We start from the raw sequence: 18,894 nt of genomic DNA, 5'->3' as shown, positions 1-18,894 counted from the left end.
TGGACATGGACACTGGTGTGGGGATTGCCTGGGGGAGGGGTGGGAGGCTGGCTAGAGGGTGGCAAAGGGGGAAAAACTGGGTCAACTGTAATAGCATAAACAATAAAATATAATTAAAAAATCAATGCTCTATTAAATTCTTATTTCTTTCATATCTAGTTTAATTCAATTTTACAGTAATTAAGTTTATTTTAAAACTTAATTCAATGTGAAATGAAGTTAAAATTGAGTTTATGCTTAAATTTATGGAAACAGAAAGTTCAGCCTACATTGCTCCTTGTAGTCTTTTCCCCACTCTCTTTTCCCAATGGCAAAGATAAAACACGTGACACCATAGCAAGGCAATTATCAGTTGAGATCTCATAATAAAACACTGTGGAACAGTGAAAAGGCCCTGGATTATGAGTCAGAAGGTCTGAGTTGTCACCTGAATTTGCCACTAACTGTTGTCCCTGGCTCAGGCGAATCCTCCACTGGCGCACCCTGTTCTGCTGAGCTTCGGCCTTCCTGGGTGAGCTCAGCAGAACCCCAGCAGGGTGGGCCTTGCTTGTCAACTCAGGGGAGCTCTTTATTTATCCATCGCCCACCAGCATTTCTTCCTCCATCTAACATTTATCGATGTGTACTTTGTGCCAGGAACTGTACTGAGTGATGTGTTGGAAGCAAAAGGCAGCAGAGTGCAGAAAAAGAAATCCAAGATGCGTGATTTGGTGTGTGAGAAATGCTGCAGTGGAGGCGAAGGTATAATGTGAGCCCGGAGACGGGGAGATTGGTGTCAAAGCACGCTGTCTTAAGGCAGTGATACCTGGTTGAGTTTTCAAGGACAGCTCAGAATTTACTCGGCCAGAGCGTTGTAGGCAAGAAGGTACAAAGCCTGGAACTACGTGCATGGCTGGCAAGTGAAGAGCGACCAGGTCACAACGGTCCTCTGAGCTCGGAGTCCAAGGGACAACCCTGTGAGATTAGTGGACACACATCTGCGACTGCACCAGTGCTACTTCCAGGCTTCTTTCTGCTTCGGCAGGAGCACGTTTGGAGTAAGGCTTGCTCATGGCACCTTGTTCTGCCCCTGTGGGCTCATTGGAGGGAGTACAATAGAAGGTTTCTTTTTCTCCAGTACCATCCTGGCAGCTATTAGTTTTCACATTAGGCCAACTTTATTTTGTTCCATGCAGTATTTGAAAAGTGCTAGATTTATTTCTAGATCAAAGCATTGCAGCATAAATATAAATAGGAAACATGCTGGAGGAAATTATAGTTGGAAGAGTTAGGCTAATCACTTAATCTTTAGAGTGCATGCACACTGTCTGCCTTCTATAGCAGCCTGGGTGTCAGTCTGTCACCAACTGAGACTGGAGCCCGTGGAAGCAGGAGCTGGGTCTTCAGCCACTTACTTACTCCACTTGTGGCTCTCCCCCACTGCCGTGTCATAACCACAGCAAGCAGTAGAGCATCTGCTGTGTGCCAAGCACTTTACATGTTACCTCACTTAATACTTTCCACAACTCAATGATTACCTCCATTTTGCAGTTGGGGAAAGTGAGGCACAGAGAGATCCCAGAGCCGGTAAGTGATGAGGCCAGATGTATACACCAGACAGCCTTCCCTATACTTAGCATCCTTACACAGAGATTCTAGAAAGTATTCCATAACTGTTTGTTGAATGAAATTACCCATCATATTTGTTTTTTAATTTATTGATTTTAGAGAGGAAGAGGGAAGAGAGAGAGAGAGAGCGGGATGTGAGAGAGAAACACTGATTTGTTGTTCCAATTATTTGTGCATTCTTTGGTTGATTGTTGTATGTGCCCTGACCAGGGATCGGTTAAACCACAACCTTGGTGTATGAGGACGATGCTCTCACCAGCTGAGCCAGCTCACCAGGGACCCCGTCATATACCACTTCTCAAATGCACATAGGGCAAGTGCCCTTGCCCCTTTCCAGATAAATTTAAATGAAACCCACAAAATCACATAATGAGCCAGCATAAAATTGAGCATCTCAGGGAGGTTTCCTTAACCTTGTTCTTTCAAACAGAGTAGCATAACTACTTCTGAAACCCTGTCCCTCCCCTCTGTGGTTGTAAAAGTCACCCTGGGTGAGATGAAGAAACTGAATTAAATGACCCTTGAAGATGGATTTGATTTTTGGAAATAGCCCAAATAATTTGAAACCAAGCCAGGTGAATAACTTGGTAAATGGAATTGAATGCTATTTTGGTCATGTCTCTGGCTGTGCATTCACTACTCGCACTAAATTTTGTCTTAATTTTGCCCTACAGAAACAACAGGAAACTTATTTTCCTTTTCTGTTACTTGCTTTCCTCATCTAAACAGTGCAGAGAATAACCTCCGTAATCCATCTACCATAGTGAAAAGCCACCAAGGCTTATAAGGTCACGTCTGTGAAAAGTTCCCATGAGTAAGCCAGCATGCAAATGGAAGAGACTATTATTATTATTACTGCTGGGTTATATAGAAACCCTCATTCATCACACGTGTACTTCTTGGCAGGGGTTCCCAATGTGCCCTCATGTAGCTGCTCATACTTACAACTCCTACAGCTTTCAGTTCAGTTACACTTGCCTGGTTGTGTGTGTGTGTGTGTGTGTGAGAGAGAGAGAGAGAGAGAGAGAGAGAGAGAGAGAGAGAGAGAGAGAGAGAAAATGGTGTCATGTAAATGAAGTTGATTGATTTTTTTAATCTGTTACTTGAAATAGCTTTTGATCTCATCCAAAATAGATTTCCATGAGGTTTTAAAATTTCATTTAAAAACGGAGTCAAAGATAAAGGCACAGGTTATTAAATTTTGTTTTTAAAAACCAGTTTTATGTTTTCTGAAAAATATGCAGTGAACACTGATCAAAAACATTTTTGTAAAATTAGTTTTCCTACAAGTATATTTTCAAAATTGCCAAAATCGAGGGACTGGTACCAGGCAGTGGCTTACAGGCTGGCAGAATCACCTGCCCCTTCATCAGCTCTACTGGCCCATGGCCTGTGCCAGACCCTGCAGGCACAAAGGGCACAGACCCGTTGGAGAACACAGGCACTGAAGCAGTTAGAATTGGGGGCCAGTCCAGGTTTTCTGGGCCTGGAGCTTATGAGACTTCAGGCTCTTCTTTGAGGTAAATTATGAATAAAAAATTAGGCACGAAAGTGAATATTTGTGTAGAACGAAGAGATCAAAGCTGACAAATGCCATAAACATCTCCAAGTCCAGAAAAGTAAAGCGACTCTTACAAACTGACTGCCTGATGTTAACCTATGATATTTCGTTACAATTTTTAGCTGGTACTAATTGGTCTCCTTATATGGCAATAATTTTGTAATATTGTTAATAAAGTGAAAAAAAGATAGTCTTTTCTCTAGGAAGTAGCTTATTTTTTATTGATAAGGTGGACATTTTCTTTCAGACTTAAACCTGTTCTTGCTAATGTAATGCTGAGATGTGATTTGCCATGTGACCCACACAGGCAATGGCTGTTTGAAGTATTCCTTGGGTTTGGGCCCCATCAACAGAGGAATTCTGATAAATCGTGCAATTTTAGCACAAAAATCTTATCCGTAACTGTAATTATGTCAGCTGCATTTTGGGGTATATAGTCCTAACAGGACTTGACTTGGCATTAATGAGAATGTGTACACTTGCAGTGTACACGTCTGGTGATCGGAAGAATTTGAGGAGACTGGAATAGGCCCCATACCTTTCCAGTCTTGCTTCTCTTCCATTACCCACATGCTGCTGAAGCACGGCACTGGTGGGACACATTCACGTCACGGACCATCTGCACTTCCGTGTCAGCAAGCCGGGCAAATTGGCTTAGCGGATGCAGAGAGTATCCCTGGAGGCCAGGGTGCCTGACAGTAACTTACGTGCACATAGAAATGATCGTAAATCACATAAATATCTTTCACTAATCCCCAACTCAGTGTATCTCCAAACAACCCCCGTTAGCTCAGAATGTCAAAAATGCCCCTGGCTACCAGACTGGACAGAAAGTGTGATAGAGGGATCCTCAGAGTGTAGAGAGATAGCAATCATAATTGCAGTTAGAGTATTGTCTGAAAAGTTGTGAAAACGTATGGCTATGTGAACAACTTGCCAGGGACTCTGCAGGGCCTTGGACGGGGCCTTTGTAAGTGAGGGTGGAAGCTTGAGCTTCATTGGCTTTATAATAAATATGCCCCTGATGGCAGTATGTTTGGATAAGTGGTTTGGATGGGAAAATGGGCCAACAAATAAGAAAAGGCTGCTAGTTCTGAGGGGTGAAAGAAGGAGGCCACAGGGAAGTTAGCCAAACCTTTCAGGAGGTACGTCTTGAAAGACAAACGGAAATTTTTCAGGCAGTCAAGGTGGGCTTCCAGTATGTTCAAAAGCCCGATGACAGGACATAGCATATATATGGAGAGAATACTGAGTGTCCTGTATAAGTGGACTGTGGGCAGCGTCTGGTGAAACTGGGGAAAGGGACTGTAGGGCTCTTTTCTCCTGGCAAAGATAGCTGCTGCGAAGTTCTTTTCTCTCCTGCTGGGAAAATTCTAACTCTCCTATCAAAGAGGCCTGCTCCTCTGTATTTTATCTCCTCATCTTAATTTAACATCTACAGCCCCATTTCACTACATCCTGATGCACTTCCTTCTGTCTGCCTGCTGACAGCCGCCCCTCACTCTCCACTCGGCGGTTCTGCAGAGTTCACGGTCCTGCCACCCTGACCGAGGGCCCTCAGGACAGATTTACCCCAATCACTGAAATACTTGCTCCACGTTCAGGACTGATACCACCATATATCCCCTTAAGACAGTCCTGCTGTTTTTGATAGCTCCCTCCTCATCCCTGCTCCTGGAGAAGGAAGTTCATTTCCCAGAATTCAGCCTCCCTCCAGCCTCTAAACATCACCCATATCTCTACAGCGCCAGTGGACAGGAGCTGAGGCCAGGGGCTTACTTAGTGAAATGGGTCATGGCACTACAGCCACGTGTTCTTAGTCTTCAGGGCTGTTGTCCTTTAACAGCAGAAGTGGGCTTGGCTGAGAAGAAAGGAGAAAAAGTGGGTTTGGGAGAGGAGAATGGCAGGAAAGAAGAGCAAATATTTCCTCTCCCACTCACTGGTGGCAGCTGGAAGAGGAGAGGAGTAGAAGCAGACTCATTGGAGCCACTAAGTGGAGACATGACGATGAGTACAAGGCTTCTTAGAACTGCCAAGGTCATTGTTGACTACAGCCTGGCATGGTTCCCAAAGCAGAGCACAGAGGGAGTCTGAGCAGGCCTGGGCTGGTCCCACCCTGCTCTCTTATTCCAGCTTATGGCTGCCTCACTTTTGGCTTCTTTGGTTGCTATTTTGGACTTCGTTTGTGCCCCCAAAGCCCATAATTCCCCATTCTTCACATTAGCACCACTGGGAAACTTTCATCTTTGCCTAAAATTGAAATCAACTGATACCCTAAAATGAAATATTTTAAGAAAACAAATTTATTAAAAGCAATAGGTCTAATGGCTAATTTGTGCAGTAGTTCTCAAAAAATCAGCTAGGTAATTCAATAAATATTCCTGATTTTTGTTTGCTGACTAATTTAGGAAACCACTAATTCTCCAGAGCCTGTTTCAGTCTGCTAATAAAGCTTACAGCAATTCATGGTTTTCAGGACCGCCTGACGTTCTCTATATTTTGGGAATTGATGATTTCTTGTGAATTTTGAATGAGGAGGTACTGTACTCATTACTAAGGTCAAAGATTTTCTTTCTTTTTATTTTTTTTAAAGGTTTCTATAGATCACAGGTTCTGTTTTCATTGAACTTTTTGGGGTGACATTGGTTAATAAAATTACATAGGTTTCAGGTGTATAATTCTATCACACATCATCCACAGATTGTAGTGTGTGTTCACCACCCCAAGTCACACCTCCTTCTGTCACCATTTACCCCCTTTACCCTCTGCTACCTCCCCCTACCCTGAATGGCAAAGATTTTCAAGTGAGGATCATCTCAGAGGGGCCAGGAAGGCACTCAATTGTTTTAACAACTTCTTATAAAACCTCAGTTTGAAGGGAACTGTTTTTAACCTGAGAACGGATGATAAAATCTAAAATGTTAAAAGCATTCCCTTAAAACCTAAGAACAAAACAAACAAGAATGCCTGGAATTACTACTTATACTCAGCCTTATAATGGAATTCCTTGCTTGTGTAATAAAGTAAAAAAGACTTAAAGGGAGTAAAGATCAGAAAAATAAAAATAAAATTTTTATTATTTCAAGTAAGATTGTCTACAAAGAAAACTTCATCTACTCTACAAATTAATTATTAAATGAATAAGAAGATTTAGTGAGGATGTTGAATATAAGATCAATTTAGAAATTTAATTACAGTCAGTACAATATCAACAAAATAAAATGCAATTTAAAATATATTTCCAGCGGTAACAAAGGTTTGAAGTACCTACAATAAATTGAATAAATGATATATAAGATTTTTGGGTAGAATATTTTAAAGCTTTATTGAAGGACATTAAAGAAGACCTAAATAAATGAGACATACTATGTGCATGAATAGGTAGATTTAGTACCATAAAAATGTTAAATTTCCTCAAATTGAGCAACAGAGTCAATGCCATTTCAACTAAAAATAGTCTTATTCCATAAGTTGATGCTAAAATTTAAATGGAAAAGCAAAGGGTCAAGAGTAGCCAACCACTTCTGAATTAGGTAAGGAGTCTCATCAGATAACAAAGCCTTTCTTATGAAGTGATAGTGCCGATGGCAGAGCTAGCATTGCAGACTAATGGGGAAAGGAAAGACTATTCAGTAAGTAATGGGGGACAATTTGTTATCCATGTAAAAGTTAAAATGATGCCCCCTAACTCCCAAACTATGTTCCAAGTCCTTTATAGGATCCTAGTCTGAAAGGGAAGCATAGTTTTAGAAAAAGTACATAAGAGCATTCTTATGACCTCAGGGTAGGAAAGGATTTCTTAAACAAGTCACAGAAATTACAAGTCATTAAGAGCATAATTAATAAATGGGTAAGTTAAAAATAAAAACTCAGACATGATAGAGAACATGAACAAACAAGTCATAGGCTGGAATAAATATTTGCAAGACATAACTAACAAAAGGTCAGAATCTGGAGTATTTTAAAAACTACCTAAATATAAGAAAAAGATTGTAATCTTTCTCCCCCCTCTCCTGCCCCAAAAGGTCCTCAGCCTATAAGCAGTCTTTCTATAAAAGAGGAAATGAAAATGACCAATAAACACACTAAAAAATGGTCCTCCTGTAATAGTAAGGGACATGCACATTAAACCCACATCGAGATGCCATTTCACACCCTCCACCATGGAAAAAATTAGAAAGTTGACAATGCCATTGTTGCTGAGGCAGGGGAGCCACTGCTGGTAGCAGCATAAATGGCCCAGAACGTTGGAACACAATTTGCCATAGTGAGTAAAGTTAGTCATGTGCATAATCTGTGACTCAGCAGTTCCTCTCCTAGGTGCATACCTTACAGACATGGGCAAGATGCAGAATTGCTTGAATGAGTGAAAAACTGGAAATAACCCAGAGGGCGGCCAGAATGCCCTTCTAAAGGGAACACCACAGGTGATACTCTCTTCCTCTAAACCCCAGTGGCTTCCCATGGCAATTGGCATAGAGCTCTAAACACCTCCAACTTCTGCTCATCTCCACAATTTCACTGGGTGCCAGTGTCCCCAGGTTCCGCAAGACACAAGATCTCCCCCACTCAGAGCGAGAGGCGCCTTCCTGAGCATTGCATGGTCAGCTCTTTTTTCATCCTGTAAGTTGGCCTCAATTCCACTTCCTTAAGAGGCCCTTACTTGTCACCCCATCTATATTGGTCCTCTCCTTCTCACTCTCTCTCAGCCCTGTATGTGTTTCCTACAATAACACGCATGCATGTTGGATTACATTAATATATATGTATGCATGTATGCATGAGTTGTTTTGCCTCTTCGACATGAACAACCTTCACAAGGGCAGGAGCTAGGTCTCGCTTGTTCATGATTGTGCCCCCTGTGCCTTCCACAGAGCCTGGCATGTAACAGTCACTCGCAAATTTTGTTGAATTGAATGATGGACAAAAGATACTGCATAAATTACATCTGTAGTTAATCTGAGAGTAGATGTTATTAGCTCTTCTTCCTGAAAAGGACAATGGGATATTACAACTGCCACAAAAATTCTTAATGTTTATTTAGAAGGTCAAGAGAAGTGCTCACCTGTTCTTATTTTTGAGCTGACATAATTAACCAACATGTGCCTGAATGCTTCTACGAATTATTTTCAGTGGTTGTATACACAATATATTAAATAGATCTTTCAACCAGACTAAAAGTCCTCCAATGCCCAAACTGTTTGGAGATATGTGTAATGTTTTTAGGTTGGTTCTCATATACATTAAAACAACACATATAAATTTTAATATAGAGCTTTTATATTGAATATTTAAATATGCTGGTGAAATAGGCCTGGGTTGTTTTTGAAAGAGGCTTGAATTAGGTTGACGAAGGTTTTTATTTTATTTTTATTCTATTTATTTATCTATACTTATTTAAATCATATGTGTTATATTTATTTATGCTAAGTGAAATAAGTCGGTCAGAGAAAGAATACCATATGATTTCACTTACATGTGGAATCTAAAAAACAAAATAAATGAACAAACAAAGCAGAGACAAACTCACAGATACAGAGAACATTTTGACGGTTGCCAGATGAAGGGGGAATTAAGGGGATGGGCGAAAAAGGTGAAGGGGTTAAGAAGTACAGATTGGTACTTCTTAGCAAATAGTCATGGGGCTGTAAAGTACAGCATAGGAAATATGCTCACTAATATTGTGATGACTATGTATGGAGTCAGATGGGTACTAGGTTTTTGGGGTGATCAATTTGTGAGTTATATAAATGTTTAGTCACCGAGTTGTACACCTGAAGCTAATATAATATTATATGCCAATAGTAACTGAAAAATAAAAATTATTATGAATGGCAAAAAATATATTTTGTGTAATTAATTAATTCATTTATTTATGCATTTTAATTTAATTTAATTTCTTCTGGTTAGAGCCTGAGCTCCAAAAAGAATCTACACCAAAACCTTCAGAAGATATGGATTAAGCAGACAAAATGATTTGAGGAATACTTGAATTTCAACAAAATATGAAAATAATGCAAGCTAAGTAGATTCATTTTAATGATGGATGGAAAAACTAAGTTAACTTTAAAATAGGTATTAGATAACATTTTGCATAAATTCAGACTCTTGATTTCTAAAACTTCTTACTTATTAAAATTATTTAATTTGTATTCATAACCTGCATTGTGATGTGTAAATATCGTTACATAAAATGGGATTTCTTTCCTTCCTATTTAATTTTTAAACATTCTAATTTTGAGCACCGCTTTGTGTGAGCTATTTCAAACGATTAAAAAATAAGACAGATGATCACTTTCCGGATATGCTGCAATGTGAAATTGAACTTGAGGTATGGAGGCCACCCTTCTGCCTTCACTTGGAAGTTTACCTGAGAGGCACATTGAAGTTCATGTCAGAGTTGGCTGAGAAACTTCTCTTGTGATTGATTTCCACTTGCACTTGATGTCTACCTTTTATAAGTTCTAGATGGTTCTAATGAGAAACAATGAATGCAGAGCCAATAAATGAATTTTCACTGGAACCTGTAATTATTGGAGCGGTGTGGCTGTAGGTATTCATACCCACAGCTAAAAAGGGTATGTTCGGAGCCTGGGCGCAGCTGCTGTAAATCTCTGCAAGGTAAATACTTGAGCCACGGCAGAGTTAGCGCTATGTTAATATTTAATGTAGAGAACCAAAAAGTGCAAATATTTAAATATTTTAATAATTAATACAGGTAACTTTGACACTGAAGTAAGGTTTTTGGTTCTATTATGGCTTCTCTTCCTATGAACCTGAGAGTGAGTCAGGAACTGAGGAACTGTATGACCGATTAGTTATCTAGTACAAAAAAGGCACTAGCAGTGATTTTCCCTTCATAGTGGCAAAGCTCTATTTGCTCAGGTCACATCCTTTGCTATGCAGCCTTTAATCCGCCGGCCCAGACGCCAAGGCTGCGCCTTGTCGCTCCCCTGGGCACATCCCTACCTCGGGGGATGAGGAAGGAGCCCTTAAGCAGCCCTCCGTGGGACGGACGGGAGGTACCCACCTGGGAAACGCCGAGCCGGGGCTGGGGCTGGGGCTGTCGGCGGGGCTGTGCGGGGCCTCCGCGCCGGCCTTGCTGGGGCAGCCGGGAACCTCAAACCGGAACACCGTGTCACTGGAACCCAGCCTTCTCTTCCCCATGGCGCGCGTGTCGGATGCCAGGTCGAAACATAAACTCACAGGCTCATTTCCGAATCTCCCCAATAATGTGAAAGTCTGCGTTTTAGCTTTGTTCGGTTCCTGCATTGCAGGAAGCTCTTTCTTCACATGGCTCCTAATCTAGCTGAGGCTTTTTTTTTTTTTTTTGAAGTTAGTTAATGAGTAACATAAAAGTATGACACAGGGTGGTTTTCACCCTACCCACACTTGCTTTGAAGGAAAAATAAACGTGTTTGGGAAATTCAGCTTTCAGGTCACTAACAGGACCACACAATTCTGTGGACTTAGGCAGAAAAGTCTATGGAAAAGTAAAGGCTTAAAACGATGAGGGGCAGGGGGGAGGGGTGGGTGGAGGTGGAAGAGGGTACGCAGGTAAATGGAAATGGAAAAATATACAATATAAATATGCTGCAGGAACAGCAAAAACCAAAACAAAACAACAAAAAAGCAAAAACCAATGAGGTGCAGAAAATGGCAGTAGCTAACCATTAAAAGCAGAGGTGCTTTTTCTAGTCCCCTCGGCTGGATCAACAGGTGAAGAATGTGGGTGTGTTTATGTCTTCTCACAGGTGGGGAGTAATCAGCCCACCCTGGGGGGCGTGTTTGGCCAGATGCACAGGAGATTTATGGCTGTGTGGCTTGGTCCTTGGGACCTGAAGAGTTTGGGGGTTCTTACGGAAGTAATAGGGATAAATTCAAGGGACCCTAAATGTTGTATATTTTGCTGCATTACAGGAGGTTGTGACCTGTATCAAAACAACTAAGGCAAACAGTAAAACACTCTGACTCCAGGGCCCTCACTGCTGCTGGCTGGTTGGGTAACCATGGTGATCCCAACCCTGCTGAGCTCCAGTCTGCCCTGCCTAGCTCCCGGGATTAGGATTAGGATGAAATCATATAGGAGAATGTGTTGTGGAAATGTGCAGATGGGCTCTGTACTGGGGTGGGCAAAAGCAGGCTAATAATAATAAATAATAACACAAGAATAACCTCTGTGTTTTATGTACTCACAACTGTAAACCTGCTTTTGCCCACCCCTGTATTATTGTTGCTGTTATTTAGAACCCATTTAAGATGGAAGTTGAGAAATGAATTTCTTTATGTGTTGTTTTTTGATCACTTGATATTCATGCAGAAGGAAAACATCAGAGTCTGTCCCCCAATGTTACTAGCATCAGGGAAGGATTTGGCCCAAGTAGCTATGCTGTTTCCTTGTTTCCCCTGTCATTAGTCAGTGACACGGGAGAATGGCTGGCTTAAGTGAGGTACACAGATTCTGGTTGTGGGAGAGAGCAAAGTTTCCTGGAAAATGAAACCTTTAGCCTTGGCCTCTTTAGCACTTTGCTCTAACCAGCTGATAACTGCTAGGGACAGGTTTGTGCTGCTCTGTGTACAGTGGACTCTAAGCATACTTTTGAAACTAGACAAAGCGCTGTTTAGTGAGATGTTACTGGTGGCTAATTGGGCAACTATTCCCAGCATGTCTGGGACTTTCCTTGTTTTACAATGAATACTCTGTACCCCAGGGACCCCTTTAGTACTGGGGAAAACGTGACCGTTCCCAGTGCCGTCTTGCTGATTCCAATGGTATGCCACACCCAGCTTCTCCCCATGTCCTTCCTCGACGGTGCCACATCTGTGTTTCTCTTTCTCCCTTACTTCTAGGCTGCGATTGCAATGACGTTGGAAAGACATTAAATAAGTTGTAATAAAGTGTTAGATTAAACAAACTCTTCACCGTACCTAACAGCAATAACCTGCAAGGCAGTTTCTGCTGCTTGTGAAACAAAACAGTCTAATCAGCACAGATATTAATAACTTATGAAATATAATATGTTACTGTCTCCCAGGAAGGGGTGGATTTTAACTGGGGGCAGTGCCTCACTTAGAACAAAATGTTTGTAAAGGAGGAAATTCCACTGTCAGCAGCCAGTCTCTGAATGTATTTTTTAACAGAGAAGCTTTCTTAGCATTCACTCAATCATAATATTTTATTAGCAAGGCTCCATGCTAGCTGCACCGAGTGATACAAAAAATTTTAAGAAACTGGTCCTTGTTCCAATAATGTAACTAGGAAGAGACAATATACACATTTGAAAAGTTAACTAACAATAAAAGAGGGAGGTAGGCAGTAAATCAGGCTAGTATTTCTTGAGTCGCTGTATACTTAATGTCTTTTGAGTCTATGTAACATTTCTGCTAGATAATTCCTTTTTTTAAGTTTTTTCTTTATCTTTGTTATTGACCCTATTATAGATGTCCCCATTCCTTACCCCTTTGTCCACCTCTACTGAGCTCCCACGCCCTAGATGACTAGATAATAACATCTCATTTAATCCTTGCCCAAAGTGCATTTTTACAGATGATACGGCTATATCTTTAGAAGGTTAAACACGATGGCCATAACCAGGTGGTCGGAAGACTGTGGTCGTGTCCTGGCTGGTGCGGCTCAGTGGGCTGAGTGCCGGCTGCGAACCAAAGGGCTGCAGATTCGATTCCCAGTCAGGGCCCATGTCTGGGTTGCAGGCCAGGTGCACAGTGAGGGATGTGCAAGAGGCAACCACACATTAACGTTTCTCTCCCTCTCTTTCTCCCTCCATTTCCCTCTCTCTAAAAATAAATAAATAAATAAAATCTTAAAAAAAAAGAAGGAATGTGGTCATGCCAGAATTCATTCGTTCATTCAGTACATGTTCACTGAACATTTACCTCCAAAAGGAGGCAAGATCATTTGAGACTGGAATGGTTTAAAAAAGCCTGATAGAAAAGGTGGAATCTGAGTTGAGTTCCAAAGAATGGGAGCCTTAGGAGAGGCAGAAAGGGAAGGGAGTAGGGCTCATGAGCAAATACCGTACATAGACGTGGGCCAGGTGTGTGCGTGAGTGGAGAGGCTGTGTTGGTGAGGTAGGGGAAGAGCTTTGCTCACTTGCGTGGAGGCTGAATTATGAAGGACCCTGAATACCAGTGGGTAGTGCAAGCTTTATCGTGTAGATTACGGGAACAAAAAGATCAGTTTGGTGGCCACATGGATGAAACTTCGGAAGCAGAAGGAGATGGGTTGACTCATTACTGCAATCATCTATTGATACAGTTATTTCATTTAGGCAGCAACTACCGGTCTATGGGAAGCAGTTCTGAAGTAGTTGAAAGAGTATCGACTCAACTCTTATGTAAGGTATTAGTTCCTTATCATAAAAAATCTATGTTAAAGATGAGATTGCTGAAAGTCTAGAGCAGGGCTCACCAACTCAAATGCCTTCACGAGCCAGAAAGGTGAGTAAAACCACGAGATGGGGAGAGAAACCACAGAGAGCGGTAGCAAACGGCGGTGCTCATGCCCTCCCTGGTGGTATTCAAAGTTTAAACTCAGTTGCTGGTGGGAGGGGTGACCTCAAGCGGTCCAAGGGCAGCAGTCAGCTGTGGCTTGCCCCCTGAATTTCACTTCTCGATGGGAGCTGCTTATGCTAAATCTTTCAAGATCTGCTAATAGTTGTGTTTGGACTTCATGTTCAAACGGGAATAAGATTCTGATGGCACATGATCACTGAAAGCAGACGTGAATTCTGTCTGCCTGCTTTCTGTTTAAGGTGGATGGCAGTTGACTGCTGGGTAGCAGTTCACATCAGCAGGCACACAGCTGCCATGGTTTGACCCCCTCAACCATTGAGATGCGCCCTCTGCTCAGGACACTCCTAGCCTTTGCCACAGCTTTCACTGTTATGTGTGAAAATGGCAACGGAGCGCAGGAGATCGAAGATGAACAACTGGCGCAGCACATTTATGTAAATATAGCTATAACAGGAGCACATTCATAGCAAAAAATGAGTAATTTATGGTAACAACTTAAATACAACTGAAATAAAGGTACCTGAGATGTTTTATATCCTTCCATGGAAACAGAGATTCAAAACCATAAACAAGACAAAACCTGACAACAGGCGATTTTAAGTATGACCACCAATGATTGGAATATCTCATTTTTCTGATGCTGTCGATTAAGTGACGATGTTACGTCTTTATAAATAGAGATTGTAAAAGAGAGTCTGACATAGAAAAGAGAATAATGAATTTGCCCCCGCCCCACGCTTGGTAAGTTCAGTTAACACCTCTAGACTGTGCCCTCTCCCACCAAACGAAGAGACCCTAGGCTAACGTTGGCCTGCTGACATGTTCTCTTTGGCCATTCCCATGTGTTAGGAGAGGAAATTCTTAAATACATTTCTTATAAAACACAGTCATCTGGCCTTGCCTGGAAAATCAGATCTGGCAAGAAAGAGTATGACTGACAAGAGCTGGCCGGCATTTAGGAGTGCTCCCTGGTCACGTGGCTGAGCCCTGCGGTGGCCTCGGTCTGCGGTCCTCCTCGTTGCTCACCCTGCCTGACCTGCTTCACTTTTCTCATTACCTGCATTTGACTTTAAAACCCCCGGCCTAGGTGATGTCGAAAGTCTTCTCTAGCTCTAATTTTCTTTCCTTAAACCCCACTCGTTAAAGTTTTATAGTAAGATTTTTTTCTTCAGTGAAACAAGGTCCACAGATAACTCCAAGAATTTAATCTTGTGCAATGATGATAATCTTTGGTTATTATATCTGACCATTCTGAAGTCCACAAATAAGGAACTAATATACCTACTGATGCTAGCTAGCCCCGAGGCGGGTGGGGGTGTCATGCCTGTAGATTCCCCTCTGTCTGCTACAGGCATGGGACTTGGATGTTGAGGCAAGCCCAAACTGACAACACTGATAAGCAGTTTCAAAACTGAGCTTTCCAGAGGAATGGACTATAAATTTCCACGTATAAATAAATGAAATTTCCTCTACAGTTAGGTGACATTATAGATATTTGCGTGCTAAGATTTGTCTGCTGGATTTTGCTGTGTTCAGGCTAGTATCAATGAAATTAGTTTGTATGTTCTACGCCCATAGTACTGCCATTTTGGCAAAGAAGCTTACGGTCTGGCAAAGTGAGCTGGAGATTCAGACTTTATCATGGAGTAGCCACAGGTGGAAGAGCAGTGTTTGGGTGAATGTTCCCACATTCCTGGAGTGGGCTGTGTGATGTTGTGGTTTAGAGAGTGGGCTTGGGGGCAGGTTGCCTGGATTGGATGGGTAGCTTCATCATTTCCGTGCTGTGTTACTTTAGAAAGGTACTTAACCTTTCCCAGTCTCTGTAAAAATAGTAATGATCATAGTATCTTCCTCAAAAGCCACTGTGAGGACTTGATGGTAATGTAAAGTTGAGGCATGAAGTCTGCACATAGTCAGCATTCAGAAAATACTATGGTTGAGGAGGAGGAAGATTATGATTTGAACTGGTTATATTTTTGCTAATGTTGAATGAAGTCCTATTATGATCTAATTAGAAGCTGTGATTTCCTTTCTAAATGTGACATTAGCTGTGTGTCTGCGTGTGGCTTGGGGAAGGTCTAATCTCAGAGGGAGGGCGAGTATAACAATTTGGGTCCGTGGAACGTTGACGTTGGTGTTAATGCCCCCAGCAAGCGGCCTGAGCTGTTCAGTCTAACTGATGGACTAGATCATATCCAAAGTCCCTTGCTCTGGCCACAGTCTCCTTTACTCAGTGCTTTCCAGTAACTATTGGAGAGGAGGTTAATTCCTGCCCTAAGGGCGTGAGCCCTTCTGGGAGAGGAGGCAGAGAGACGGTGTTTCCCTGGACAGAAAACTGTTAGTATCTGCGGCAGTCGGTAACTGTAGAGGGAGTTGTGCCTCCAGGAAGATTAGAAAGTTGATACTGCAGCTTCAGGAAACACGGCAATATCAGACTTACGGCAGTCTTTCCTTTTGTGCACTTGGTCTTTGCGACGTCAGGGAAAGGAATATGCAGACCCACAAACTCACCCCAGCCCTGCTACTCACTTGTGCCTGTGACTGAATGTATAACATGAGTTGAGACAGTTGATTTTAAACATTATGTTAGTGTAAATTTTCTACCTAGTGATATACTTATTATTTACACAGTGGTGTGCTGGTAAACTGGTTTTCCAGGGTGGAGGAGCTCTGATTTGTAGTATTTGCCAATGCTGGAGTGAAAATACTTCCGGCATGACTGACTGCAAGCTACCAACTTGATGCCGCTGAACGTAACTTTGAAAGAGATGCTGATAACTAGCTCTTTTGAGCCAATGTGCACTAACTCACTCGCATCGCTGAGAACATTTAAACACCCAACTTCAGTGATTGAGAAAACGTAAGAGTTTGGCCCCAGAGGTATCAGACTTAAATAACTGTGTTTTTTGATTTAAATAGTGTTATATTCTGAAAAATTGAATTGTAGTTATTGTATAATCTTCCTTTGTTTGATTTTATATAAATCGGCAATTCTTTCCACAGGAACATTTATGAATATCATATGATTTTAATGTCCCCATAAGGGATTTTCTTTGTATTTTTATTGTGGTAAAATATACACAGTTCAGTAGCATTAATTGCCTTTCTTTTTTTAAAGTATATTTTATTTATTATGCTATTACAGTTGTCCCCTTCTCCCCCATCTCCCTCTGCCCTGAACACCCCCTCTCTCCAGCATTCCTCCACCTTAGTTCATGTCCATGGGTCGTACATATAAGTTCTTTGGCTTCTCCATTTCCCATACTATTCTTAACCTCCCCCTGTCTATTTGTGCCTACCAATTATCCTTCTTATTCCCTGTACTTTCCCCCCCATTCTCCCTCCTCCCCCTCCCTGCTGATAACCCTCCCTGTGATCTCCATTTCTGCGATTCTGCTCCTGTTTTAGTTGTTTGCTTAGTTTTTGTTTTTGTTTTTTAGGTTCAGTTGTTGATAGTTGTGAGTTTGTTGTCATTTTATTGTTCATAGTTTTGATCTTCTTTTTTCTTAAATAAATCCCTTTAAATAAGGGCTTTGTTATGATGAACTCCTTTAGTATTTTCTTGTCTGGCAAGCACTGTATCTGCCCTTTCATTCTAAATAATAGCTTTGCTGGACAGAGTCATCTTGGATGTAGGTCCTTGCCTTTCATGACTTCAAATACTTCTTTCCAGCCCCTTCTTGCCTGCAAGGTTTCTTTTGAGAAATCAGCTGATAACCCTAAGGTTTTTTAACATATACTTTTTTGTTTATAAAACAAAATGCACAAAATATAAAGAAGAAAATTACAAAATCATCTGTGATTCTCAGCCCCCAGAAACAATCAATCACAATGAACATTTTAGCATTATCAAAATTATGTTTTACTCTCAAGAGTAGATTAATAGTTTGGTAATCCTGGAAATATATCCAACATTTACAACATTGATTTTTATTATTTTCAAGGGGCTTATCATTCAAAGTGAGGAACCAAGAGTAACAAAGAGACCAATTTTTCTGGTCTCTCCCTAGGGGAGCTCTAGTAGCCAGAGCAGTTGACAGAAACACAGAAAAGACATGTTTGGAAAAATCCATGAAACAGGTCTGAGGAAGATTTGGTCGGGAGCAAACATAACACTGGCAAAGATGTTTTTGAGATGAGTCTAGGAACTAGGTGGTAGACGAAATCTTAAAACAGTGCCCCTGGGAAGCATCTAGTAAAGGTACTTTGTGTTACAGGTCTATCGTCTGAACACGGGGGTTTGGGTGACCTCCCGTGGGTCGCACGAATGGGAAGCGGCAGAGCCAGGGCTGCCCTCCTGCCCCCCTCTTCCCTCCTGGCCTCTCTCTGCCCTCCTGGCCTGGTAATCTGGCCCGGGTTCACACCAGGCTGCTCTGCAGAATTCCTCCTCCTGTAACTCGTGGAAAAATGGAAACACTCCCGGGACTCCCAGCAGCAGGCCACCTGTGTTTCATGCTGTCTTCATACAGGACAAGGAGGGAGGGACACAGTCACCCCATCTACAACCTTTCATTCTCCACTGGTATTGAAGTAACAAAAAACTATGTTTTTACTCTTATCTTTCTTAGGCTCTCTCATGAATTTGTATATTTAACAATTTCCCCAGTTCTCTGAGTTTTGGGGATTCCCCCCAGCCCCTATATCCTGCTATTGGATTCCAGGGCCAGGACATATTTTTCTTAAAAACACAGAATCTGTGTTTGAATTCTTACAATGCCACTTGATAGCTTTAGTTTTCTAATCTGTAAAATGGGAAAAATAATAGTATGTACCTAGTAGGTTTATTGGGAAAGTAAATTAGTTAATACTTGTAAAGACTTCAAATATTACCTGGCACATAATAAGCACTCAGGAGGCATTACCATCATTATTACCAACATTTATATTAAAATCATATGGCCTTATTTTAAGTAACTGTTTTTTGAAGGTTTTAAAAACAGCTTAAGATATTTACATGAACAGAATCTACCAGTTTAAAGTACATAATATAGAGGTTTTTAAGTACATTTTTACAGTGTTGCATAGCCACCATCATCTAATTTTAAAACATTTTCTCTTTTTTTCACATTGTTTCCTTTCATTTATTTTTTTTGGCAAGAACATTTTCTTTAAATATTTTCGTTATTTATTTTTAGAGAGAAAGGAAGGGAGAGAGAAAGAGAGGGGCAGAAACATCAATGTGTGGTTGCTTC

At 41.4% G+C, this 18,894-nt stretch overlaps 1 protein-coding gene across 3 annotated transcripts in view; it reads right to left on the bottom strand.

The window, feature by feature from the left end:
• The window catches only part of GRAMD2B (GRAM domain containing 2B), a 105,283-nt gene extending 94,816 nt beyond the window's left edge, over nucleotides 1-10,467 (bottom strand). Inside the window, exon 1 of one of the 3 annotated variants that reach the window (XM_045204586.3) lies at nucleotides 10,200-10,467. In XM_045204586.3, coding sequence (XP_045060521.1) covers nucleotides 10,200-10,441 — 242 coding nt within the window. In that variant the 5' untranslated portion in view covers nucleotides 10,442-10,467. The remainder of the gene's footprint in view (nucleotides 1-10,199) is intronic. The other 2 variants (XM_045204585.3, XM_053910785.2) reach the window with 2 other exon arrangements.
• Nucleotides 10,468-18,894: the final 8,427 nt, after the last annotated feature.

Source organism: Desmodus rotundus, chromosome 1 (genome assembly GCF_022682495.2).
Source record: "Desmodus rotundus isolate HL8 chromosome 1, HLdesRot8A.1, whole genome shotgun sequence".
NCBI lineage: Eukaryota > Metazoa > Chordata > Mammalia > Chiroptera > Phyllostomidae > Desmodus > Desmodus rotundus.
Note: the sequence above shows the minus strand (reverse complement) of the source record. Positions and strands in the feature narration are given on the sequence as shown.